The sequence below is a fragment of the Salmo trutta genome, chromosome 12 (genome assembly GCF_901001165.1).
Source record: "Salmo trutta chromosome 12, fSalTru1.1, whole genome shotgun sequence".
Lineage (NCBI taxonomy): Eukaryota > Metazoa > Chordata > Actinopteri > Salmoniformes > Salmonidae > Salmo > Salmo trutta.
The window spans coordinates 33,201,030-33,216,418 of record NC_042968.1 but is presented as its reverse complement, the minus strand read 5'-3'; the positions used below and the strand labels follow the sequence as shown (position 1 = coordinate 33,216,418).

Below are 15,389 nucleotides of genomic sequence, written 5' to 3'. Positions count from 1 at the left end.
TTTAATGAGGGAAATAAGTATTTGACCCCTCTGCAAAACATGACTTAGTACTTGGTGGCAAAACCCTTGTTGGCAATCACAGAGGTCAGACGTTTCTTGTAGTTGGCCACCAGGTTTGCACACATCTCAGGAGGGATTTTGTCCCACTCCTCTTTGCAGATCTTCTCCAAGTCATTAAGGTTTCGAGGCTGACGTTTGGCAACTCGAACCTTCAGCTCCCTCCACAGATTTTCTATGGGATTAAGGTCTGGAGACTGGCTAGGCCACTCCAGGACCTTAATGTGCTTCTTCTTGAGCCACTCCTTTGTTGCCTTGGCCGTGTGTTTTGGGTCATTGTCATGTTGGAATACCCATCCACGACCCATTTTCAATGCCCGGGCTGAGGGAAGGAGGTTCTCACCCAAGATTTGACGGTACATGGCCCCGTCCATCGTCCCTTTGATGCAGTGAAGTTGTCCTGTCCCCTTAGAAGAAAAACACCCCCAAAGCATAATGTTTCCACCTCCATGTTTGACGGTGGAGATGGTGTTCTTGGGGTCATAGGCAGCATTCCTCCTCCTCCAAACACGGTGAGTTGAGTTGATGTCAATGAGCTCCATTTTGGTCTCATCTGACCACAACACTTTCACCAGTTGTCCTCTGAGTCATTCAGATGTTCATTAGCAAACTTCAGATGAGCATGTATATGTGCTTTCTTGAGCAGGGGGATCTTGCGGGCGCTGCAGGATTTCAGTCCTTCACGGCGTAGTGTGTTACCAATTGTTTTCTTGGTGACTATGGTCCCAGCTGCCTTGAGATCATTGACAAGATCCTCCCGTGTAGTTCTGGGCTGATTCCTCACAGTTCTCATGATCATTGCAACTCCACGAGGTGAGATCTTGCATGGAGCCCCAGGCCGAGGGATATTGACAGTTCTTTTGTGTTTCTTCCATTTGCGAATAATCGCACCAAATGTTGTTACCTTCTCACCAAGCTGCTTGGCGATGGTCTTGTAGCCCATTCCAGCCTTGTGTAGGTCTACAATCTTGTCCCTGACAACCTTGGAGAGCTCTTTGGTCTTGGCCATGGTGGAGAGTTTGGAATCTGATTGATTGATTGCTTCTGTGGACAGGTGTCTTTTTTACAGGTAACAAGCTGCGGTTAGGAGCACTCCCTTTAAGAGTGTGCTCCTAATCTCAGCTCGTTACCTGTTTAAAAGACACCTGGGAGCCAGAGATCTTTCTGATTGAGAGGGGGTCAAATACTTATTTCCCTCATTAAAATGCTAATCAATTTATAACATTTCTGACATGCGTTTTTCTGGATATTTTTGTTGTTATTCTGTCTCTCACTGTTCAAATAAACCTACCATTAAAATTATAGACTGATCCTTTCTTTGTCCGTGGGCAAACGTACAAAATCAGCAGGGGATCAAATACTTTTTTCCCCCACTGTAGATTCATTATTTTATTTCAAGTTATTTTAACAGGATTCATGTATGCCTGGAGTTCATTCACTCAGACAGTTTTTTTGGGTAAAGATTGCCAACGTTTGCAGCTGGTGGCACCGTGGCAGCCCTGGCTATGTAAACAAAATCAATGTGTGGATTGCTCTCGCCTAACATGGACTTCTTTTCATTTAATTTCATGACATAGGTGAACTATCTTTTTAATCAAACCAGTCCCATGGATACTCAGGACTACTTTAACCTCCCTCTGTTTCTATGGTGACGCCACAATCTGTTCCTCACAAAAGTAGGGCATTAGAAAATATTTCTCATGCATCAGGACCCAGGACATTTAGCATTTAACTCTAACCAAGTATGTAATCAGCATGCAGTTGCTTACCCATGTGTGTCTAATGAAATCAACTGGATCAGATGTAGGATGGTACATTACGGTTACTGATAGTTTCCACTATATTATCTACTATCATCTACCCAGACATGGGCTGTCTGAAATGGCTAGGGAATAGGGTGCCATTCAAAATGCTGCCATAGGCACATTTTTATCTCATTCTAAGATAGGCCACAGAAAAGGGCTTGATGTTTGAATGTAAGAAAACGCTTTATACATATTCCCACATCCTCAGTGAATTGACTCTGAAATGTCTCACAAATCTTTTGTCAGAGGACACCAAGTCCATTAGGGATGCTATGGCAACTCTATTTAAATAAGTATTTATAACAAAGTCTTTAGACTTTACATCTTAACACAGAGAACCTTGAGTCTAGTTGACCCACTGGCACTCTGAGTCTTCATAAACTACCTCAGCTGAGAAAGAACAGCATATGATCGTTCCCTTAGTGTAGCATGGGAATGAATAGCTTAGGCTGAGATAGTTTATTCAAATTATTAGATTTGTTTAAACGTGTATCTACATGCAGCACAGAAAGGTTATTTGAGCCAGTAAAACTCAATAGCAATCACAAGTAGGCTATCTTTGGCACATTATCGAGGCACCCATAATACAGTCCTACCCTGCAATGAAGATGACACATTTTGGGTTGTCCTTGGACAGCATGCACCCTCATGAGCTGATATTATTTATAGGCTAATTTCGTTGATAAACAATATATGCATAAAATGTTTAATCAAAAGGTTTAAAATAAGCTAGCGTATACATAAATATGATTTAACTATTTAAAAAAAAATTTTAAACGGAATAACAGCATTAGATCGTGCATACTTTTCTTCAAGCCCAACCCTAAACACAGTACCACTGATATGGAAATCATATGGCTATAGGCGACACATACGTACACGGTGCGGTGCATCGTGCTGGCGCGTCATATCGCCAAGCTGACCAGTTGAGTTGGAACCGAAAATATGAAATGCGCAGCAGCTGGAGCACGAAAATCCAAACGCAAGACACTATTCTGAACCTGTCCTTGAACACAAACCAGTGACATTGATGCTCAAATAGGCCTATATGATGACACGTTTCTCCCAAAAATGTATTAGGCGCTAGAAAGTACAAACTATTGCTTTACCTGAAAAGTTGATTTTCTCTTGTGCAAGCAGAAAGTATGAGATTTGTATTGCCCCCTTTGCAGCAATACCGGTGCGCGTTGACTGCGTTCACATCTCTCGCCCCCCCTCCTCTCTTTTCCAGGAAGACAGGGTGTGGATACAGACACTACCACTTAAAGATGCAATGGCATTTTTAACATGTTGGCATAATTAGTGCATGTAGGTGCTGAGGTGCGCACACTCTTAGAACAAAAGGTGCCATCTAGAACCTAAAAGGGTTATTCGACTGTCCCCATAGGAAAACACTTTGAAGAACTATTTTTGGTTCTAGGTATAACCCTTTTGGGTTCAATCTAGAACCATTCCCACAGAGGGTTCTACCTGAAACAAAAAAGGGTTCTCCTATGTGGCCAGCCGAAGACCCCTTTTGGAACTTTTTTTCTCCTCTAAAAGTGCAGGACGACACGTGTGTTATTTATTGTGGGACTGGGATTACTTTTAATAAATCTAAAATGTTGATCATGTAATTATGTTAGGCTATATTTTCATCACTTTTGGAAAAGTGAGCATTAACAAAAATGTGCAGTAAAATAATAAAAGTAGGGTAATGCTGTGGTTGGTTCTATACTGTGGTTGGTTCTATACCGTGGTTGGTTCTATACTGTGGTTGGTTCTATACCGTGGTTGGTTCTATACCGTGGTTGGTTCTATACTGTGGTTGGTTCTATACTGTGGTTGGTTCTATACCGTGGTTGGTTCTATACTGTGGTTGGTTCTATACTGTGGTTGGTTCTATACCGTGGTTGGTTCTATACCGTGGTTGGTTCTATACTGTGGTTGGTTCTATACTGTGGTTGGTTCTATACCGTGGTTGGTTCTATACTGTGGTTGGTTCTATAACTATTTTGTACTGTCATTAGCTGTATGGTACAGGTTTATGGAATATCTAATCCAGAAGAAAATATGATGTAGCCTACTGGGACAGCTCAAGTTTGAGAATCCAATTTATTCACTGTATTTAGGCTGTCTGATTCACTGATTTTAGAATTGTAAAATCTAGGGTGCTCAACCAGGGGTACTAGGACCCTGGGGGTACTTTGCCTATCCACAGAGGGTACTAGGACCCTGGGGGTACTTTGCCTATCCACAGAGGGTACTAGGACCCTGGGGGTACTTTGCCTATCCACAGAGGGTACTAGGACCCTGGGGGTACTTTGCCTATCCACAGAGGGTACTAGGACCCTGGGGGTACTTTGCCTATCCACAGAGGGTACTAGGACCCTGGGGGTACTTTGCCTATCCACAGAGGGTACTAGGACCCTGGGGGTACTTTGCCTATCCACAGAGGGTACTAGGACCCTGGGGGTACTTTGCCTATCCACAGAGGGTACTAGGACCCTGGGGGTACTTTGCCTATCCACAGAGGGTACTAGGACCCCTGGAGGTACTTGGCCTATCCACAGAGGGTAATAGGACGCCTGGGGGTACTTGGCCTATCCACAGAGGGTAATAAGACCCCTGGGGGTACTTGGCCTATCCACAGAGGGTAATAGGACCCCTGGAGGTACTTGGCCAATCCACAGAGGGTAATAGGACCCCTGGGGGTACTTGGCCTATCCACAGAGGGTAATAGGACCCCTGGGGGTACTTGGCCTATCCACAGAGGGTAATAGGACCCCTGGGGGTACTTGGCCTATGCACAGAGGGTAATAGGACCCCTGGGGGTACTTGGCCTATCCACAGGGGGTACTTGAGGGGCCTCACACAGTTCCAACTCCATCATCAAGTTCGCTGACGACACAACAGTAGTAGGCCTGATTACCAACAACGACGAGACATCCTACAGGGAGGAGGTAGGCACTCTGACGGTGTGGTGCCAGGTTAACAACCTCTCCCTCAATGTTAGCTAAACAAATGAGCTGAGTGTGAACTTCTGGAGGAACCAGGCTGGACACGCCCCCATCCTCATCAACGGGTCCGCCGTGGAGACGGTTAATAACTTCAAATTCCTTGGCGTACATATCTCAGAGAAGGTCAAATGCTCTAACCTCATGTACACCGTGGTGAAGAAGGCACGACAGCAACTCTTCAACCTCAGGATGCTGAAGAAATGCGTCCTGTCCCTGAGGATCCTCACAGTGTTCTACATCAGCACCATCGAGAGCATACTGTCGGGCTATATCACAGTCTGGTAAGGCAACTCTACCACCGCGGACCGCAAGGCTTTTCAGAAGGTGATACATGTAGCCAAACGCACCATTGGATGCACACTGCCTGCCCTATAGGACACCTACAACACCAGGTGTCGCAGAAAGGCTAAGAACATCACCAGCGACCCCAGCCATCCAAGCCATGCCCTGTTCTCCCCTCTTCAATCACTCAGACACGGGCAGTACAGGAGCATCATGACAAGGTGCACCTGTGTAATGATCATGCTGTTTAATCAGCTTCTTGATATGCCACACCTGTCAGGTGGATGGATTATCTTGGCAAAGGAGAAATGCTCACTAACAGGGATGTAATCAAATTTGTGCACAACATTTTTGAGAAATAAGCTATTCTTTTTTTTTTTTGCATATGGACAATTTCTGGGATCTTTTATTTCAGCTCATGAAACATGGGACCATGTTGCATTTATATTTTTGCTCAGTATATATTATAGATTTTTGTTATTATAATTTCTATTGTTTTTATTTCACTTGTTCCCCACACACCCTCAATGATCATGCTGCTGCTCCCCCTATGGTCATTCCCCCCCCCCCCCCCCCCCCCAACAGTCTTTACTCTGCTGCCAACCCAGGGACATTTATTTATTCATCACTGCTACAGTTGTTATTATTATATAGTGCTATTTCTATTACTATTGTTGTTGTTTTATTACCATTTTCGTTATTGTATTTCACTTAGTCCTGCATGTTGGAGCTCGAAGCCTAAGATATTAACTGTACCCTGCCATCACACCTGTAACCCTGTACATGTGACTATTAAACACTCTGAATCTGAATCTGGATCATGAGACCATGGGTCTAGTGGTAAAATGCACATGAGGGGCTACTTCAGGGGTACTCCTGGCAGAGCAAAATTCAGTTGGTGGTACAGAAACTGAAAAAGGTTGGGAACCACTGGCCTACTAGCCTCGTACGAACCATCCTGATCTCACAAGCTAAGAGCTTATAAGAGTCTACTGGCCTACTAGCCTCGTACGAACCATCCTGATCTCACAAGCTAAGAGCTTATAAGAGTCTACTGGCCTACTAGCCTCGTACGAACCATCCTGATCTCACAAGCTAAGAGCTTATAAGAGTCTACTGGCCTACTAGCCTCGTACGAACCATCCTGATCTCACAAGCTAAGAGCTTATAAGAGTCTACTGGCCTACTAGCCTCGTACGAACCATCCTGATCTCACAAGCTAAGAGCTTATAAGAGTCTACTGGCCTACTAGCCTCGTACGAACCATCCTGATCTCACAAGCTAAGAGCTTATAAGAGTCTACTGGCCTACTAGCCTCGTACGAACCATCCTGATCTCACAAGCTAAGAGCTTATAAGAGTCTACTGGCCTACTAGCCTCGTACGAACCATCCTGATCTCACAAGCTAAGAGCTTATAAGAGTCTACTGGCCTACTAGCCTCGTACGAACCATCCTGATCTCACAAGCTAAGAGCTTATAAGAGTCTACTGGCCTACTAGCCTCGTACGAACCATCCTGATCTCACAAGCTAAGAGCTTATAAGAGTCTACTGGCCTACTAGCCTCGTACGAACCATCCTGATCTCACAAGCTAAGAGCTTATAAGAGTCTACTGGCCTATGGGACTGTTTTAAAAACATTTCAACTTGTCACACCAATATGTTGGATTTGGTCTGTGCTTTAACTGTGTACAACCTAAACCACATTCTGAAATATCCTGCATACCAATGAACATTGTAACAATCATTTACTTCATTTAGGAAAATTATGTAAGAAAATTAACATTAATATTTTAATTTATGGTACTGATTTGTCTATTAGTAAACCAATGGACTTAATATTACACTTTTAAGAAACGTTCTTTTTAAAGCGATCAAACCAAAAGCGTTCTCATTTAGTCCTACAGAGGGCAGTAGATACTCTTGTTCACAAGCACAGCAGGTTCAGTTTTAGAGGATCTTTGGCTCAGGCCTGTCTCAGTGTGAGATCAATAGGAGTGCTGACTCATTGAGGGCTGTAACACTGGCAGGCTGTGTCCAAAATGGAAACCCATTTCCTACATAGTGCATTACTTTTCACCAGGGCCCATAGGGCTTTGGTTAAAAGTAGTGCACTAAATAGGGAATAGGGTACCATTTGGGACACAAACACTGTCCTGCTGAGAGGAGGGAGATTTACTCCAGAGCAGAGACATGGCGTATTAACAACCCCAGCCATCTCTCACTGCTGCGGGAGACGTCACTATCTGACAGGCACCTCGCAAACACAGCAGCCTTAGAGTAACCTAAAGCCCACTGTGGTGTGCTTGGTAAATATATAAGGTGAGAGCATCCATGCACATGTAAATGTGTCGAAGAATGAAGGCTAGAGTGAATAAAATGCCACCATGTGAAAAGACAGTGAATGGCTATAGGTCTACTGCTTCCTGTTTAGTAATATCCTTGTTTGCAAATATTGCTTTCTTTGTAGCTAAATTCTCACTTCACCATAAAAAAAACGTTTTCTGATCATACTTCATGTCAAAGTAAGATCAAAAGACACACACACACACACATTTTTTAAATTGTATTGTTGTAATATTGTACATTTGATATTGTACATTTGTAATGGTGGAGTGGTGAACATGTGTATAGTGCACAATGTCTTGTGTGATGTGATGTTTTATTTATGATGTAGACTTGTTTTGTTGTGATGTATTGTTTTATTTATGATGTAGACTATTGTTTTGTTGTGATGTGTTATTTTATTTATGATGTAGACTATTGTTTTGTGATGTATTGTTTTATTTATGATGTAGATTATTGTTTTGTGATGTATTGTTTTATTTATGATGTAGACTATTGTTTTGTTGTGAGGTGTTGTTTTATTTATGATGTAGACTGTTGTTTTGTTGTGATGTGTTGTTTTATTTATGATATAGACTATTGTTTTGTTGTGACGTGTTGTTTTATTTATGATATAGACTATTGTTTTGTTGTGACGTGTTGTTTTATTTATGATATAGACTATTGTTTTGTTGTGATGTGTTGTTTTGTTTATGATATAGACTATTGTTTTGTTGTGACGTGTTGTTTTATTTATGATATAGACTATTGTTTTGTTGTGATGTATTGTTTTATTTATGATGTACACTGTTATGTTGTTGTGATGTGTTGTTTTATTTATGATGTAGAATGTTATTTTGTTGTGATGTGTTGTTTTATTTATGATGTAGACTGTTGTTTTGTTGTGATGTGTTGATTTGTTCCTGTTTGGACCACAGGAAGAGTACCAGCTGCCTTGGCAACAGCTAATGGAGATACTAATAAAATACTAAATACTAATACAATCCCTTCCTGCTTTGCTGTGTCCTTTCAAAGCTCAATGTTCAACTATTCATACGTGTATTGATAATACAGTCAGATATTGAACGTCAGATCAAAGATCAATCAAGTGAATTATGAAAATACGAGACGTCCCTTCATATTCAGATTAGGTCATGTGGTATAGGTTGTCAAACAACCAGAATTTATATATAACTCAGCAATTATTTATGTTCTGAGGTAGCCATTCATATGCTGTTCATGACATGCATGCCAAATTGTGTAAATCTTTGTGTTACTCCCCAAATCTCTCCAGTCCTGTCCTCCACCCTCTCTCTCCCGTTCTTTCTTAGATAATTGCCCGGATTGGTCTGATTGGTGCAGTGCATAGTACTCTCTGGGGAGATTATATGATGTAAAGCTCCTGGTCATATAGCTCCTAAACCACCTATACATTGTAATTACCAGACATAGAAACTAAACCTATAGTACAATATCTAGTGTCAACTATAAGATAAGGGTCAAAGTCAAACAGTGATTTTGGTCTTTAAATTATCATTTCAAAATGGCCTTAAAATGACAATCAAAACAGATCGAAATCTGAAATAAATGTTCATATTCTGGCGCTGAATTTCATCTCTACCTAAATGTTTCTGTCATAGGGTGATATGAGTTACATAGGCCTACTATGAGGACAAACAGCAGTTTTAATTCATTGTTGTCAATCAAAGGTGAAAATAATGAAGTCTTACTATTCAATTAGTTCTCAGTTTCCAAAGTAAAGGTCAATGTACTTCAACTGTATATGTAAGCTAATATGCATCCTGATTCAAGATCATTTATGTCCCACAACAATTGAGTTTCCTGTTATAAAACATGACAAGTGGAGAACTCAATGAACATCCTCCAATTTTCTGGTAATTTCATGCCAGCTTTTCCCCTCTGTAGCTAATTTAGTTATTTTCCAGCTATTTTAGGAGATAATCAAATACATTAACATTGTACAAAACATATTCTATTCCACTTTGTCTCTGAGGCCTTTTGTTGTGAACGTCTCTGCACAGATGAAGGGTTGTTGTGTTCAGGAAGGGAACAAAGAGGTGTCAGTGTGGCAGCCTACCGGAAACATCTCCTGGTGGTACATCCAGCGACAGTTATATAAATACACCTATTTATTCAAGAGAAACTGCTTCACTTTCTCCAGACACAGATATATATCAAAGACAGTCTTACAGGAACACATGTTCCCTGAGATATTTGGTGAGGAGGCCTATTAGGAAACTACAGGACTAGTTGTAGTAGGCCTAATGCTGGTGGTTTACAGCTATGTTTATTTGACCCATTTTGTATTTTGGATCTTAACTATGTTAACTAACTTATTGATGTAACAAATGAGAAGGACCATGTGGTATACCACTCATCATCATCATCATCATCATCATCTTCATTATCATCATCATCCCAACCACTACCTATGCATGACAGTCGATTCAGATAAACTTGATAAACATGATCATAATCCCCATGTCGGATTTGGCCAATGGCGTGCTGTGACATCAAATAGCCACATAACCCTGCACCAATCAAATCGCGTCCCTCTTACGAGCCACACCCACTGGTCCTCCCCCCAGCCATCCCTCATGCACTGTGCTGCCGCCGAATGCAGTTGTCATGGAGATGGAAAAGGACCCAGCTTCCACTCGTCGTGCTGTTGCCATGGAAATCCCCGTGGCAGCATCGCTCTCTGTAGCACCAGGAGATCCGGAGGAGCAGCGCGAGCCCGCCCTACCCTTTCAGCACCGTGGACAGCACCATAGGACCAGACCGCCGTTTAACCACGGGAGATTTTATATGCTGATAGTTATCGGAGAAATCTCAACGGACCACCACCTTCAGTCTGCCAAAAAACACATAAAACAGGGTGAGTGTGCTACTTGACTGGGTATTATAAGTCTTTACACATCTTTCTAAACTGTTGAAGTTCAAGATTGCCCACAAAGATTTTGTTTTATGTAAAAATGTAGTTTGTTTAGATGTCAGAGGCTTGACCCCTATGCGTTGGCCTGCACTTGCAATATTCAAATGTATGACAAAAATCAAACCAAATAGTTTTTAGAACAAGCTGTGACTTTGTTAGGAATATTGTCATCTAATTCATCCATTGCAGCGGATCAAAAAGGGAGCGGATGACGCCTACATCTCAAACGTAGGCTGCTGCATGAGTGGGTTGGATTTCACATTGAACAGAGCTGTTTGGTAATGCATACATAGAGGACACTGCACCAGATGTATAGCCCCCTATATGGCTGAATATAGCAATACGGAACACAAAACTATTCTACTGTATGTGATATCCTGAATGGTTTCTGGTATAAAGGGTTGAATTACTCTTCATAGTTTGCAATGGATTATTCTCCATAGTTATTGCAGTTGGCTAGAATAACTAAGAATTTGCAAATGTGCAATCAGTAGGCCCTACTGGGTTATCTGAAACACTGGAATATAGATGACCGGAAATAATTCCAGACAAAAAAAACATGATGTGAATATGAAGTTAAATTATTCTAGAGAAAACTGTGACGGGTCGTTGAATAGAATACGGTTGTGCGTGGAGGCAATACACTGGCCAATCAAGACAAAAAACAAACCCTGCCCTGATGTCTCTTCCTGTCCCAATGGACACTCTATTAAATGAGAACTGGCATCATTCAGGGAAACAGCTTGCATACTGAGTAGCTCACTGTTTACAGGGGGCGTAATAAGGTTCATCATATAACTGCCAGTATTAATAACAATCATCTTCCTACAAGAGGTTATTTGCCAACCCAGTAATTTTCCGATGTTACTGTACATTAGGGGTTATCAGCACAGTGCTCGAAGGCCATGGTGTTTAATGGTTTTTAATCCATGCCTTTGATTCAGTGGCTGATTAAGATGGTGAAAGCCAGGTGTGTGCCCTCTCCAGCCGATTAGTAGAAATCTACCAATCAGTGCCAAGGAGCAATAACAACCAGCAGGGTCATGTTCATTAGGTCACGCAATAGAACTCAGACCCTAAACAGGCCCCTCCACTCCAACAGTAATGTGTTTGTTGTATAGTTATAGAGCATTGTGGGTAATGTAGTGCATCATGCTACATTTGTTATTGTATGTTAACAGGACTGCGGTCGTGGGACATCGATCTGACTCTGTGCAACCTGAACAGAGAGCTACAGCTCTTCGCGACGCGACACTCTGCCCAGTTCTCCTCAGAGGTCAAAGGTCAGTCCTGTTCAGGATCAAAGGCGACAGTTTGGGGTTGCACGACTCACATGGACAAACGGGCCTTGCAGTAAATTAGCACGTTCAAAGGGATCAGTTTGAGGAAGGCGAGGCGCAGAATCACTCATCTTGATCACATAATGAGTCGTTTTTCGGGATGCAAGTGGATTTGTAGATCAGTGATTCTGAGCAGTCCGACTGCAATATAGTCAGTCAATCTCAAACATACATACCAACGAGAGGAGAGGAACTGACGAACAGTGTCATCCCATTGTCTTGAGTCTAGTGTTTCTGTGTGTCATGTCTGCTTGGTTTGTGTGTTTACCACATTTTACAGAAATTGCTGATAACAGATGTAGCGTTTCCTCATATTTCCTCCTTATGAGCCTAATCAATAGAAAATGTATACATCAGCCCTGATGCAGTCTGGACAGCTTTGCTCTTTTATTACACTAAGTAGCTTTTGAAAGGTTTTGCCAGAATAAATAAAACGTTTGGTGACAGGAGCCGTTTGAGAGAATTCATGGGTTGCGTCCCAAATAGTACCCTATTTCCTATTTGGTGCACTACTTTTGACCAGAGTCCTGGTTCCTTTCAGGGATCTAAAGGAAGTCACACACTCATCTCTACTGCTGTGTTTTTTTTTTACCAACACTTCGGCCAAAGAACAGGGTGCTCTTTCCGAGCTGTGGTTAGTTGCTGCAAGAACTTGCAGTGGCCTGACATCCACCTGCCTGTCTGTCTGCGGTTATGACTGCTGAAGGACACATACACACCTACAGTGCCCAGTGAAAGTCTACACACTCCTTGCACAGTTGTCACATTTTGCTGACTTAAAATTCAATCTAAAAAATGAATAATTCAATTTTTTTCCTACACAACGTGCTTAACATTTTCAAGGTGAAGGAAAAAGGATAGAACATTTCTGAAATTAATAACCAATAAAAAATGCCTTGATTACGTACAGTTGAAGTCGGAAGTTTACATACACCTTAGCCAAATACATTTAAACTCAGTTTTTCACAATTCCTGACATTTAATCCTAGTAAAAATTCCCTGTCGTAGGTCAGTTAGGATCACCACTTTATTTTAAGAATGTGAAATGTCAGAATAATAGTAGAGAGAATTATTTATTTCAGCTTTTATTTATTTTATCACATTCCCAGTGGGTCAGAAGTTTGTATACACTCAATTAGTATTTGGTAGCGTTGCCTTTAAATTGTTTAACTTGGGTCAAACATTTCAGGTAGCCTTCCACAAGCTTCCCACAATAAATTGGGTGAATTTTGGCCCATTCCTCTTGACAGAGCTGGTGTAACTGAGTCAGGTTTGTAGGCCTCCTTGCTCGCAAACGCTTTTTCAGTTCTTCCCACAAATGTTCTATAGGATTGAGGTCAGGGCTTTGTGATGGCCACTCCAACACCTTGACTTTGTTGTCCTTAAGCCATTTTGCCACAACTTTGGAAGTATGCTTGGGGTCATTGTTCATTTGGAAGACCCATTTGCGACCAAGCTTTAACTTCCTGACTGATGTCTTGAGATGTTGCTTCAATACATCCACAGCATTTTACTGCCTCATGATGCCATCTATTTTGTGAAGTGCACCAGTCCCTCCTGCGGAAAAGCACGCCCACAACATGATGCTGCCACACCCGTGCTTCGCTGATGGGATGGTGTTCTCTGGCTTGCAAGCCTCCCCCTTTTTCCTCCAAACATAACAATGGTCATTATGGCCAAACAGTTCTATTTTTTTTCATCAGACCAGAGGACATTTCTCCAAAAAGTACGATCTTTGTCCCCATGTGCAGTTGCAAACCGTAGTCTGGCTTTTTTTATGCCGGTTTTGGAGCAGTGGCTTCTTCCTTGCTGAGCAACCTTTCAGGTTATGTCAATATAGGACTCGTTCTACTGTGGATATAGATACTTTTGTACCTGTTTCCTCCAGCATCTTCACAAGGTCCTTTGCTGTTGTACTGGGATTGATTTGCACTTTTCGCACCAAAGTACGTTCATCTCTAGGAGACGCGGCCCCTTCTTGAGCGGTATGACGGCGGGGTGGTCCCATGGTGTTTATACTTGCGTACTATTGTTTGTACAGATGAACGTGGTATCTTCAGGCATTTGGAAATTGCTCCCAAGGATGAACCAGACTTGTGGAGGTCTACAATTTTTTTTCTGATGTCTTAGCTGATTTCTTTTGATTTTCCCATGATGTCAAGCAAAGAGGCACTGAGTCTGAAGGTAGGCCTTGAAATACATCCACAGGTACACCTCCAATCGACTCAAATTATGCCAATTAGACTATCAGAAGCTTCTAAAGCCATGACATAATTTTCTGGAATTCTCCAAGCTGTTTAAAGGCACAGTCAACTTAGTGTATGTAAACTTCTGACCCACTACAATTGTGATACAGTGAATTATAAGTGAAATAATCTGTCTGTAAACAATTGTTGGAAAAATTACTTGTGTCATGCACAAAGTAGATGTCCTAACCGACTTGCAAAAACTATAGTTTGTGGTTGAGTGGTTGAAAAACGAGTTTTAATGACTCCAACCTGAGTGTATGTAAACTTCCCACTTCAACTGTATGTCTTCACACCCCAGAGTTAATACTTGGTGGAAGCAACTTTGTAAATCATTTCTAATGAGATTCTACCAACCCTGCACAGCTCTTAGAGCAACATATATCCATTGTTTTTGTCAAAATTGCTCAACCTCTGTAGGTTTGGTTGGGAATCAAAATATGGACAGCAATATTCTACCCTGTCTCTGATTTTCAAGGAGATTTAAGTCTTTGTTATTTTAATGTATTCATTCTCCCACTGAAAAATACAACTCTATCCCAGGGTTAGGTATTCAGAAGACTGAGGCAGGTTTTCTGCACTTTTTACCTGGGCTTTGCTCCTTTTATATTTATTTTGATCCTGACAAACTGCAGTCCCTGCAGGTGACAAGCATACCCATAACATGATGCTGCCACCAAAATACTTGAAAATACAGAGGGTTGATTAGTTATCAGATTGTGTTGAGTCTGGGCTTCCGGAACAGCCACACAAGACATGCAGACACAAGACATGTAGACTAAGAGATGACAATAATAGGTCATCTCAGCAGACATCTCTATTATTGTCAGCTCTTAGTCTGCATCCCAAATAGCACCCTATTCACTATATAGTGCACTACTTTTGACCAGGGCCCATAGCACTATGTAGGGAATAGGGTGCCATTTGGAACGCTGCCCTGGAGTGGAGTCACTATTCTCCAGACAAGGGAAGGCACCATGGGAATGGGCTGTAGATGATATGGGGCGTATCAACCAGACTCTCATATTAAGGGTATAGGAGACTGTGGATCAATTGCTCTAATGTCAAAGTGAACACAATCTTCCCTGGGTGAAGATGAGACCAGGGCCTGTGGTGAGCCAGTGTAGCCGTGGAACTACTGTATGTCTGTGGGTCATCACTATCCGGCCATGCTGGAGAAGACGGAAGTACAATGCCTTCTATTCACAAATGCAGATTTGATAACTAACCCTAACCCTTAGTCTAGGATTGGCCTTAACCCAAACCCTAACCCTAGAAACCATGCTTGCTTATTAGCTATGAATGAGTATTGTCACTTTTGTCCATTCTAGCATGGTTCTCTGGTGACTACCCTGCCTGTTGCTTACAGCAGCAACTGTC

General features: G+C 42.0%; 2 protein-coding genes across 3 annotated transcripts in view; one reads left to right on the top strand and one right to left on the bottom strand.

The window, feature by feature from the left end:
- Positions 1 to 3,078, bottom strand: part of LOC115203380 (TP53-binding protein 1) — a 38,727-nt gene extending 35,649 nt beyond the window's left edge. Inside the window, exon 1 of one of the 2 annotated variants that reach the window (XM_029768035.1) lies at positions 2,972 to 3,078. The gene's annotated coding sequence lies outside the window, so the exon portion shown is untranslated. The remainder of the gene's footprint in view (positions 1 to 2,971) is intronic. The other variant, XM_029768036.1, reaches the window with a different exon arrangement.
- A 6,989-nt stretch (positions 3,079 to 10,067) lies between these two features.
- Positions 10,068 to 15,389, top strand: part of map1aa (microtubule-associated protein 1Aa) — a 72,397-nt gene continuing 67,075 nt past the window's right edge. The window contains exons 1-2 of the mRNA XM_029768033.1: positions 10,068 to 10,366; positions 11,605 to 11,706. Coding sequence (XP_029623893.1) covers positions 10,117 to 10,366; positions 11,605 to 11,706 — 352 coding nt within the window. The 5' untranslated portion in view covers positions 10,068 to 10,116. The remainder of the gene's footprint in view (positions 10,367 to 11,604; positions 11,707 to 15,389) is intronic.